At 48.9% G+C, this 12,174-nt stretch overlaps 1 protein-coding gene across 14 annotated transcripts in view; it reads left to right on the top strand.

The window, feature by feature from the left end:
- PPFIBP2 (PPFIA binding protein 2) overlaps nucleotides 1-12,174 on the top strand; it is a 143,374-nt gene that overhangs the window by 116,280 nt on the left and 14,920 nt on the right. For 12 of the 14 annotated variants that reach the window (XM_019456183.2, XM_019456179.2, XM_053900017.1 and 9 more), the window contains 9 exons: nucleotides 142-217; nucleotides 1,251-1,354; nucleotides 3,317-3,384; nucleotides 4,962-5,019; nucleotides 5,926-5,967; nucleotides 9,344-9,482; nucleotides 10,683-10,715; nucleotides 11,141-11,282; nucleotides 11,928-12,056. In XM_019456183.2, the coding sequence (XP_019311728.2) occupies nucleotides 142-217; nucleotides 1,251-1,354; nucleotides 3,317-3,384; nucleotides 4,962-5,019; nucleotides 5,926-5,967; nucleotides 9,344-9,482; nucleotides 10,683-10,715; nucleotides 11,141-11,282; nucleotides 11,928-12,056 (791 nt within the window). The remainder of the gene's footprint in view (nucleotides 1-141; nucleotides 218-1,250; nucleotides 1,355-3,316; nucleotides 3,385-4,961; nucleotides 5,020-5,925; nucleotides 5,968-9,343; nucleotides 9,483-10,682; nucleotides 10,716-11,140; nucleotides 11,283-11,927; nucleotides 12,057-12,174) is intronic. The other 2 variants (XM_019456181.2, XM_053900013.1) reach the window with 1 other exon arrangement.

Below are 12,174 nucleotides of genomic sequence, written 5' to 3'. Positions count from 1 at the left end.
GAACTTCCCATCGAAATGTCCCTTAGTTTCCACATAGCATCTCTTCTCAGTGTGCCCAGAATGTAGTCTGGGCCCCCAAATGAAATCCTCCATGGGGCCAGTGGTGGTGTTTACATATAGTTTGCTCTCCCACCGTGACAGGACCGTCGGATAGAGGAGCTCACAGGGCTGTTAAACCAGTATCGGAGGGTGAAGGAGATCGTGATGGCAACTCAAGGTGAGGGAAAGGAGGATTCTGCTGTTTTCTCCCAAAGGTATTCCATCAATTGTGTTAAATCCAGGGGCATTTTGCTAGAAGGTTATTAACCTTCATTTGGAGAAGATCCTCTGCTGGATAATGGAGCTGGTTAGACTGTCCTGGACAGTGGGAAACTGGCAGCTATTGGTTTCTAGAAACTATGTCTAATGATAGTCCAGAGCTCCTGTGGACTAAGCATATTATCAAGAAAATAGAGCCTTTAACGTGAGCCCTTAGGAATCCCCATCCTTGGGGATCTCCTGTGTGTTTTTCCAGGATACCTTTTAGAGGCAATGAATGCAGTCAAACCTGGACCAAAAACCAGTTCGATACCCTCATTGGGGATTAGAGCTTGTCCACCTCCGGACAGCTCCCCCAGCAGATTTCCAGGATACTTTGGGGGCCTTCTTTGAGTCTCTGGGTACCTGGGTTCCTGTAGGAAGTCACAGGGCAGGGAGGACTATCTGTGCTTCATATTTGCTGCACAGGCTGAACGTACCATGCGGGCAGTGTTAGTGTTCATGTGAGCGCAGTGGGGCCTGGGCCAGGCTGCCCGCCTTACCGTTCATGTCATTGACCCGGGCTCCTGTCACAGATCCCTGGAAAGCAGCTGCTTCACAGGAGAGGGCCACCTTGAGGGTGTTCAGGGACCTCATTCTGGTTGAGCTTCTGCTGGCCCTGCACATGTATCACAGCCCTATTTTCCCTCCTCCTTTGGTATTTGGGGTCGAGTCAGAGCGTCATGACCCATGGCCAAGGAATGAGAAGGTTAGGGAGGAATAGTAAGGGCTGCCTTCTCTCTGTTCCTCCCATGAGCTTTGACCTTGAGATGACCCTCATGACAGCCCTTTCTCAGATTCCCCGAAGAATCTTATGATTACACCTGTAATGTCCCTTTATATGTGTCTTAGTTTTTCTTGATGAAGAAGCACTGTTAGAAATCTGTGGTGTAATCACAGGTTTCAGATGAATCCCACAGGAATGACCCCTCCTTCTGTGTTAATGCTTCTAGGGCCTGCAGACAGAACTCTCTCAATCAATGAAGAAGAACTCGAGGGAAGTTTCCGAAAGTGGAACAGTGCAAACAAAGGCCCTGACGAATTACTTAAGCCAGAGGTGCTGTGTTTCCATCCGTGATGTGGGGTTTCAGCAGGCCCTAGGAGCTTGCGCTGAGCTTGGGGGAGGATCAAATCAGGTACCTGTCAGGTAGAAATCTTGACAGGTGAGAAATTAAATGGATGGAGTGGCCCCCAAGGCCTGGGGGAAAGCATCGAGGGTGGAGAGGGGCCCAGGCACAGACCTGTGTTCTAAAAGCTCCCCCGGCAGATTTCCGGGGCACATTGGGAGCCTTCTTTGAGTCTCTGGGTACATGGGCTCCTGTAGGAGGTCACAGGGCAGGGAGGGCTGTCGTATTTGCAGCATAGGCTGAATGCAACATGCAGACAGTGTTAGTATTTGTATGAGCACTCAAGGGGTGGCATAGTGGATACTGGACTTTTCAAGGGTAGGACTTTTCTTTTCAATCCAGTTCCTTGTTTCTTTTGGTCCTTCCTCTCTGGGATGTAAACAGAGACCATAGGTGGTTTCATTTTATTTCTCCCTGTTTCTCTAGTGCCTGTAATAATGTCTGACGCCCAGGAGAATGCAAATATTTGTTGAGTGAAAGTGTCTTGCTCATTGAGGGGAATAAACACACCTATTGCTGTGACACATTCCTATTCCGCAGACCTCCCCTCCAGCCTCTGTAATCAGCATACAGATCTCTTTCCCTTTTGCTTGTTTAAAGTCTGGTCCTCTTATACAAACCTCTCTGCATTTAGACGAGATACAAATAAGCAAATAAACTCATAGATCCAGATCTCGGGTGGAGAAGGGGCTTTGGCCCAGGATGTAAAAGTTTCGAAACTCTAGAATGGCCACAACAAAAAGGGTCTCAGAGGTCTAGCTCAACCCTTTTAATTAAGGGAGGAGCAAAGTGTCGTCGAGTGACCCAGTTATTAAGTCAGACAAACATCCCAACATGAGCTTATAATGAGCTTATTCCAGATTGCTGACAGTAATAAAATAGCAGTGATTGACTCTCAGTACCTCAGTGTGGTCCCTGTGATGAGTCCTGTACATAGGGCTCGCCTCGTTTCTCCTCATGACACCCCACTGGGATTCTTATTTTATTATGGTGAAGCTGAGGCTCAGAGAGGGTCAATAATCTGCTTTAGGTCACACAGCGGGTAGACGGCAGAACCTGGAATTGGATCCACATCTATCTGGCCAAAAAGCTCAGGCTTTTAACAGCCCTATATAATGCCAGGGTTCTCCCTATAGTAGACCAAAAAGGTACTTCCTGGGCTCTAGAGAAAAGGCCATCTTTACACTTAGTACAGTACTGAAGACATCAGGCTCTATTGTCCTTAGACACCTCCATTAGCTCATGTTTAGTCCACCTGTAATGCTCTTCCCTTTTTGCCTTCTCACTAAGCCCATTCTTGTTTCTCAGGTGTTCTCCCCTCTGAAACCCTCTTCTGTGGTATCCCCTCCCTCCCCTCTACCCCCATATTGCAGTGTAGGTATCAGGACCATAAGGACATGCACGCTGATCTTTATCCTAATGGCCTGTCTGGTGAGGGGAGCGCTTCCCCCACACCCCCATGGGGCCTGGCCGGCAGTAGATGTTGCTCATAACAATTGTAGTGCTTCTCACCGCAAGCGACAGAAATCGACTGGCTAGCCTACACCACGGAGGCACGTTTTTGAAAGGGTGTGTGGTGGCTCCTTGAATGAAAGGAAAAGCTGAAGAACCGAGCTCAGAAAGGGCAGGAACAGCAGGATCCCCAGGGGTTCAGGTGTCAGGACGCTACTGCAGGGATGTGGACGTAGGCCCGGGAAGGAGGGACAGTTGGCCTAGGTTTTTGATACTCCTTTCTCCTTGGCATCTTCAAAGAGCAAGGCATCCGTATTGACACAGCCACCGTGGCTGTGCCCAAGGGAGGAAGTGCAACTCCCCAAGGGGAATTGTCCAAAGAAGGGGAAAGGTCTCTAGATAGTAACCGTCCTCTACAGTGACTTCTGTTTCTGGTGCAGATGCCTCCAAGATGTAGCTCTCCCACCGCGGGGCCACCTCCACTCCCGCAGAAATCACTGGAAACCAGGTAGGAGGCCTGATCATTTCTCCAGAGCTGCTGTGCCCTCACACCCTCTTGGGGCTCCTGCATGGCAGGAACTGGCCATGTGTGGTGGTGAGCACGGCCACCATGTCCTGGGCACACCTGCCCTTTCACTGTCAGAGAAGCATGCCAGGCCCCAGAAGCGGCCACAATGTGGCCCAAGCCGTGGAGCAGTCGTGAACTGTGCCTACCTCCTCTGGCCACAGAGGGGCTTTCCTTCCCGTGGGCTAAGGGTCTGGGCCATTGTCACTAAGAAAAGACCTGGCCGGGGGTTGGATTCTCAAAGGAGAGCTGGCTGCAGGTCATCTGTGCCCTCCAGCAGCTCCTCGGGGCTGGGAGCATCCCATCACGTGTGTCTCATTTTTATCAGGCCCTCTTGAAAGTCCTTCCTGCTCTCAGGAGCCCTAGAGCCCTGTGACAGTCCAGGCTCCCCAGGGAGAGCCATTTCTCCTATAGGGAGGTTGGTCCAGTTGTTTGGGGAAGCTTCACATGGCAATGAGCTTATAATGCACTGGCCTGTGGGGTTACCTGGCTGCCATCTGCCTGGTTCACTACAAAATGAACCTATTTCTAGTTCTCTATGACAACAATTTAGAACATTTCCAAGTTGGGCCCCCTGTGATGGAGATCTAGAGGCTCTACTGTCAAGAGCAGGCTGTCTTTCAGCCAAGGTGTCTGGAGACATTGGCCTTAAGTATGACAGAAGCTTCTCTAGAATGCTGCTGAGTCTCCAGAATGTATGTGTTCAGGACCCCACTTTCTAGAGAGCCACTGTTTCCCTCAGCCTTCAGCCCTAGAGAAAAATGTCAGTGTCAGCGACGGCAGTTGGCCAGTTTATGAGTTCACTCAAGAGGAAGTCAACACTGATTAACTCACACTGACCAGACTCACAAGAAACCAATGTACCAAGAGATTCTGCTTTATTCACCTAAACAGAGAACTATCATTGCTGAGGAGACTTATCACAAGGTAACCCTTGTGACCACCAGTGGCATTGCCTCTTCTCTGTATAATTAGTGCCCTTTGCTGCAAAATAACCTCTAAGAAAGCAAATTCCCCTGAGCAGACTAGTCAGGGCATACAGAGCCAGAGCAAAGGGTGAGAAGATCCTAGCAGGTGGTGCTCTGGAGCTGTGGCTGGCTAATGTGCTCATCTTTAATGTGGCACAGCGCCCTCCTCCCTGGATTCCATCTTAGACTCACAGACAAGACAGTACTGGCACCTTTCCTCTCTTTTGACCCTGCAGGTTGTCTTTTATGACTACGTAACAGTTAGCTCCCATTGATGTAATAGAACTGAGTGTATTCTAGATTTTTCAGAAATGCCAAGGCCTTTTGATTTGGATTTAAATGATGCTCTCATGCCCTCGGCAACATGTTGTCTGACCAGGCTGTCCTCTGAAATGGGCCAGTCTCCTATGTAATGGTTATGATTAGAGGGTGGTTTTTTTCTGAACTTGACCCTAAACCCACTTGACATTGGTAAAACACTTGGAATGTCCTCTGCATGACTGACCCCATGCACCTCCTTCTATTTCTTTGTTCCCTTTGTGTTTTTTCCAGGGCTCAGAAAAAGCTCTCTTGTAGTCTAGAAGACCTGAGAAGTGAACCTGTGGACAAGGTCAGCCCGTCAGCCTCTCCGTAAAGACTCCTGAGTCACTTCTTACCCAGCAGTGCTGGGATGTACAGGTCCCACTTTATAGAGGCTTTTCTAAAGCTGATGGGGAGACAGGAATTACATGAACATTTTGAGAAAACCGGTCAAGTGTGGCCCAAGGCATTGTAGAGGCAGGACAGGAAATGCTTCCTGGAGTTGATGGAGATGTTGAGGTGTAGGGAGCAGGAAGATGTCAGTTTAGAGCCATGAGTCAGATCAAACCATGGAAGGTCTTGAATCCTGACTCTATATCCCCAGAGCCACTTGGGAGCATTGCAGAGATTTTGAATGAGGAAGTAATGTGAATAAAGTTGATGAGCCCAGGAGTGAGTTATGGGATAATTTAGAAGACAGGAGAGGAAGCTTTTTTGAGAGTCTAGAAAGATATGAGGAGAGCTTTGTGGCCCCATATATGAGGGTGGCCCTTGACCATGTGGGTGACCCCTATGCTGGTTCTTGAGCAAGGTCACTGGAGACCAGGGATGTCCTTCCCTGACGGAGCACCTTAATGGAGCCCTGCTGCCTACGGTCCCTTGGTCTGATCAGTGTACCAGTGCTGGTAATTACAGTGGAAACCCATGAAGGCTGGAGGTGGCAGGGGCCACTGGGCCCGTTCAGTGGCTCTGTTCCTGTGGTCCTGTGCCTCTTGCTCCTCCTGGTCAGATTGCTGGCAGCTGTCCAGAACATCTGTCCGTGACTTGGACAGTGGCCTGTGTTTCCATCATGGCTGGTGATTACCTGACATAAAGATGGGGAGGGAGGGAACGAGCCCTGCAGATATAAGCAGGCAGCTGGTCCTGAGTTGTTGTTTGTGACTAACACTGGCCTCTCTTTCTCCACATGTGTGAAATCCTTCTTGCCACTGCATAGTGTGTCGATGGGAACCAGCTCTCCCCAGTGATAGAACCCAAGGTATATTAACTGCATGCCCCCTGTCATGCATCTGTGGTCACATGTCTGCTGGTGTGTTTTCATTTAGCAGGTTACGGCTTTTGTAACTGTAAAGTATGTTAATCATAACGGGTAAGAGTGCGGGAGGAAAGACAAAGCTTCCTCTACCATTTTCTGTTTATGTGCACCCCGCTGTGTAATGTGATTTCACCTCACTGACTGTGGATAGGATTTATTATTATCTCCGTTTTACAGGCTCAGAAAAAACCCATCTTTACCAAGGCATTGTAGATCTGATTGCTAGGAAGGGGGAATGTTATGACTTCCACATATAATCAGAGGAGTGTGACAGCTCTCATCCTTTCTGTGCTGATGTGTCATGGTTAAACACAGGGGCACACTCAGCGACCGGTGCAAGAATCTTCCTATGACATCCCCTAATGTTGCTGTCTGGCACTTGCTTTCTGTGACTGAGAGCTCATCACATCAGAAGACACATCCTGTGTTTTTTCCCAGCTCTATTAGATACATCTTCTGGACTTCCCTAGAACGTGCGTCCTCTGATCCCAGCTCTCCCCCAGCTGAGCCCATGGAAGGAACCAGTGTCCCCTGCTGCTGACTGCTCCAGAATCAAAGTCCCTCAGGCCCTCTCTGACTTGAACACCCTCTCACGTGCACAGATCACAAGCCTTCCGAGTTTCTATTCCGTCTCCTTAGGGTCAGCACTAGTTTCTCTAGCTTGTGGCCTGGTCCACTCTTGAGCACGATATTCTAGATGGTGTCTAATTGGTGCCTTCCTTGAGCTGGGGACTGCTCTTATAGTTCCTGCTGTCAGTCCAAACCCTGGGGAATGTGATAGTTTCTGTACCTTTGTTTATGTACTGTCCTGGTGTGCTCAGCCTGAGGCAGGAATTGTTCCCTATTTAGAAACAACGAAACAGTTTCTGGGAGGCTCCAGAGAGAGAGAGAGAGAGAGAGAGTTGCCTGAGTCCTGTCTGATGTGAAGTCTGTGTTGTGTCACTCTGGTGTGCTACCCTCTCTGTTCTAACTTAAGGCAGCTGAGCAGTTATACACTGCCCCCTGTCTGGGATTTCCATTACCCCCACAACCAGGCTTATTCTTCTGTTCCTTCTGTGGCCTATCCTGACTTTGACCTTCTCTGGCAGCGAGCACTTCCTTCCCAGGTTTCCTTCTTGGGTGAACAGAGCTGAGAGCCCTTTCTGTTACCCTTGATTCCTTTGTTGTCTTTCTTACAGGTCTGCATGGCCCATCCTTGAGTTAGGTTGTGTCCCTTTCCTCCCAGCTCCCCATCAAGCACCCAGGGCAGCCCACGTCTGCAGCTGTGGTCATCTTTGCCCTGTCTTCGGGGAGCATATGTGATGGTGCAACCAGAAATCTGGTTTTGAGAGCCCTTCCTTGCTCCATATTTCCTGTGTGATGGGAACCTGGAGTCACAGTTCACGAAACCTTTTGAACATTGCCTTCCCCACAGTCTGTGGTTCTAGGTCTGACTGTGCATCAGAGTAATTTCAAATGCTAGTTTAAAAATACTGACACTTGGGGTACAGTCCCACAGGGGCAGATTCCCAGGACCGGGTACACCTGAGATCTCTGGTGTTTTCATTAGTGTCCCAGGTAACTGTGGAGCAGTTGGTACACAGACTAGCATTTGGAAACTGTTGGTCTTGCCAGTGTATGATCAGGTCCAGTCTCTACCTTGTGGGTCATCGTGAACGTAAAAAGCATGCACTGTCCCTCTCTTAAGGCTCTGGTTATTTCCACCTCACGAGCCAGTTCTTGAACAGTTCCTTGGAAAGAAGCACCTGGCTCAGTCAGTTAAGCATCCACCTGACTCTTGGTTTCAGCTAAGGTCATGATTTCACAGTTTCATGAATTCAAGTCCTGCATCAGGCTTCATGCTGAGTGTGGAGCCTGCTTGGGATTCTCTGTCTCCCTCTCTCTCTGCCCCTTTCCCACTTTCACTGTCTCTGTCTCTCTCAAAATAAATAAATAAACTTAAAAACGACAACAAAAAGAATACCTTGGAAATATAGTCTACTTTTTTCACATGTCTCCTTTCTGAGTTTATTTATTTATAAGGGGTTACCACTCCATGTTCAGTGAGAGAATCAGACTTCAGTTTCTAGGATGATGTATTTATAAGCACACTGAATTCAGAAATTCATTGGACATTTGGCTTCTAACTGAATGAAACTTCAAAAGATGTCTCAGCCTTTAAACCCTCCATTACTTTTCTGACTTGTCAGTTGTGAAATCCAAACTTTGCGTATTACTTTTCTTCTGGGCCCAATCAAGTAATCCACAGTTGATTTCCTTGGTAATGTTGCTTCATTTTCTGTTCTTACTGACATGCATTCGACTGGGTTTCCCTTAGGTTTGTGGGTTTAGGGGGCATTATGCCCTTCTTTTAAAAAAAATTCTAGTATAATTAACGTACAGTGTTATGTTAGTTTCAGGCAGACAATATAGTGATTCAGCACTTCTGTATGTATGATACTCAGTGCTCACCATGATGACAGGACTCTTAATCCCCATCCCTATTTCACCCATCCCCCCACCCACCTCCCCTCTCATCACCATCAGTTTGTTGGCTATAGTTACGAGTCTGTTTCTTTTGTCTCTTTTTTACTTTGTTCATTTGTTTTATTAAATTCCACGTATGAGTGAAATTATATGGTGCTTGTCTTTCTCTGACTGCCTTCTGTCCTTCCTAACCAAATAAGTACACTTCTTTCCCTTTACATTATCTTGTTTCTTTGGGACCCTTTCTATGGCCAGGGTGTGTGCGCAAGCCCATTGCACCGGGGCTGAACCTTGGGCAAACTATGATCCTAAGTTCCTAAGGGAATTGTTGGCATGGAGCCCCCTGGTCTGTTTTCTCTCCCGAGTTGTGTGTACCTTCTCACTTTGCCTTAATCTGCTATTTTTCAAGATAACTTATTGTAATATATAGATATAATTAATGTATATGATCTGTATTATCAATATATATAATAGGTATACTTTTATTAGAATTTGGGTTTGTATATTCAAAACACCCAAAGGATAATTCATGGCTGTAATTCGTTGAGCCTCCGAGCATTAGGCCAAATGGCAAAGGCCTCCTTTGTGAGATGCTTCCACTTCCTGTTTGGAGTCAGCTGCAGTCGGCCCTGGATTTGGGCTTGACTCTGTCCCTGTCTCATTGCATGGCCCTTTCTCAGAACTTTGGTCCCCTTTCCGGGACTGACTGATCTTTGAAAGGTCTCTGAGTTGACCTGAGTGAAAAATGGCCCTTAGAAAGCCAAGTGGTGCCTGTATCCAGAGATTTCCTAACTCGGTTTGATTTTGAGCCTGATAAGCTGATTCAACATGTCTCTTTCTCTCCTTCCAATAGGACGGCCCTTTTCTGGCAGAGCACAAATACCCCACATTACCTGGGAAGCTTTCGGGAGCTACGCCCAATGGAGAGGCTGCCAAGTCAACTCCCATGGCCTCACAGCCCGACCCCACAGGGGGCAGCCTGCTGAGGCTGAGTGAGTGTCCAGGCCCTGGGGCTGGTGGCCCCTGGAGCAGTGGCCTTGGCACATTCCGTTATTGCCCAAGGTCCCTGCACCCACGGTTGGAGAATGTGGGAGCGGGGGTTGGGTGGACGAGATAAGTTGTCCCTCTGGGTGGCGTCACTTGCTGAGACAATGACTCCTTGTCTGGGCACACTATTTCCTTTGGTAAACACTGTAGAGTGCCAGAAACCCAGGCTGGGAGTCCACCCTTTCTTTCCAGCCGCAAGCACTCCACCCCACCCCCATTTTCCCTCTTCCAATCTTCCTTTCTTGGCCCTTCTTATCCCATCATTCCTCTGTTCCCTCCTCCTAGACCTCTTCTGCACCCTTCCTGTCCCTCACTCCACCCCTCCTCCTCTGTCATCCTGATCTTTGCTCTCCTGTCTCCGCCTTCCTCTTGCAGCCTCCCTATTACCATTAGGATGATATTATGTGCTCTTCCAAGGGAGAGTGTTTCCTTAGGGAAATGGAGTCAGTGACCAATGGGCAAGGGTTTCCATCCACAGGTACCGTTTTGGTGCTTAGGGCCTGGAACCATGGAGGTCTTTGCTGCTTTTCATGCAGAGTAGGCCATCTTTCCTCAACAACAACAGATCAGTGGAGCCCAGGAGGGAACATTCTGGTCCCTGCAGAGCTCTCCCTACCCGACCCCTCCTTCCTGGTTGTTCCCTGAGCCAGCCCATGTGTCAGCTTCTGCCCTTGGCCAGTTCTGCCTCTGGCTGTAGGAACTCCAAATAAGCTCTTGAATGAGTGTGTCCTAATAATACGGAGACTCTGGACTTGGAAAGGCTTTGGACCATTCTAGTCTGATCTAAGTGATCAGACTGGCACCCACACAAGAGAAGAGGTGCACGTGGCCCAGTATATCAGCCCCTGCCACTGTCCCCCCCTCTCTCTGTGTGTGTGTGGATACCTCAGCCTGCCAGGAAGTGGCCCCAGGAGTATTTGGCCCCTCGTGTGAGGCCTCCGTTCACTGCACTGACCCTGTGGGCCAAGTTCAGCCCCTGTTCCCCCCTTCTTTTCTCATGGGATTGTTTTTCTTTCTGTTTGAGTTTTTCTCTCTTGCTCGATGACTCTTTTGTTTATTTCTTTGCTTCCCTATAACTCTGTTGGGCTGGACTTTGGCCTCTCTTGCTTCTTCATGTGGCTTCTCTACTTCTTGATTGGCTGGAGATCGTGGCCGGAGTGTCAGTGCCCCCGTATTAGGTACTGTACCCTTCCAGGTGAGGTGGAGAGTGAGATGCCCTAGTTTCCCTACCCTAACACCCTCCCCTTCTGGAACATTCAGCCATGTCCCCCTCCTGCCTGCATTCCTGCATCTCCCCCTGGAAAAAGAGGAAGCTCCTTGTTGGAGTTATCCATAAGTATTTGGACCCCCAAAACCTTTAGCACTTGAAGACGTTAGCTCACCCAAATTTGAAACGTTAACTTCGCCAGTCCTCAGAGAACCTGGAGTGTGCCTGATCCCCCTGCTGGTCTCTGAGATCTGGATGTAAAGTGCTTCCCTGAAGGCAGAGCAGGGCAGACTCTTCCCCGCTCCCACTGAAGGATGGCCCGGGCCTGGGGAGGAGGTCTCCAGAGGACCCGTTTCTTCCTCTCATTGATACACTATTCTGTTCTTCCCATCTCAGGAGACACAGAAAGTGGTTGGGATGACACTGCTGTGGCCAATGACCTCTCATCCACATCATCGGGCACTGACTCAAGCCCCCAGTCTCCCCTGACGCCAGATGGTAAACGGAGCCCCAAAGGCATCAGGAAATTCTGGGGAAAGTAAGTTGGTGGTCGTGATTATAATTACATTGCTTAGAATTAGCATTCTTCTTGAATGGGCAAAGAACTGTATAACCCCCTGTTTAATCAGATGGTGAAACAGCAGTAAAAACAGAATGGTCATTAGAAGGATTTGAGTTATCTTGCAGGCCCCAGAGGAGGAGAACTATGAAAGCACTCATTAAATGTAGCAGTTGCCTTACATGTCCTTCATTCCAGGCATCTGTCTGTCCCACAAACCCTGAGTGCATTCTCTGTAGTTTACACTACAATGTACTTTGGGAGAGACACTTGGATGAGACCGATTTCTTTTTTCTGAGGGGTCAATCTGTGTCTTAAGAAAGATTTGCCGTCCTAGTTGACTCAGTCTTTGAAATGAGGCAGAAACTGGGGCCTCCTACCAAGCATCATTCCTCACTTTGACCCCATATGGTGTGCCCTGAAACCCAGAGGCAGAATTAAAATGGAGGTTGGGTCTGGGGAGCTGTCACAAGTCATGATCCTTAACCTCTGGGGAGGCACTGGGGACAAGTGCTGTGGAGAGTCCTGGGTCCAGCTGCTGTGGCCCTGTGTAGGGGGCTGGTACACTGGCTGCATGCTCTCAGGCCGTCCCCTGACAGTCTCCATGGATTCCTCTCCACATAGAATCCGAAGAACTCAGTCAGGAAATTTCAACACTGATGCTCCGGGGATGGCAGAGTTTCGACGCGGTGGGCTCCGGGCAACCGCAGGGCCAAGGCTTTCTAGGACCAGAGACTCCAAGGGTCAGAAAAGGTAAACCTCCCTCCAGGGTGGAGTGGGAAGGGGGTGCTGAATGCTCCAGAGGTGGAAGGCAGGAGTTTCTAGTGCAAAACTTCTCAACCTTTCCCACTTGGCACGAGTAGACATTGCT

The sequence above is a fragment of the Panthera pardus genome, unplaced genomic scaffold (assembly GCF_024362965.1).
Source record: "Panthera pardus isolate Hobbes unplaced genomic scaffold, ASM2436296v1 HiC_scaffold_12, whole genome shotgun sequence".
Classification (NCBI taxonomy): domain Eukaryota; kingdom Metazoa; phylum Chordata; class Mammalia; order Carnivora; family Felidae; genus Panthera; species Panthera pardus.
Note: the sequence above shows the minus strand (reverse complement) of the source record. Positions and strands in the feature narration are given on the sequence as shown.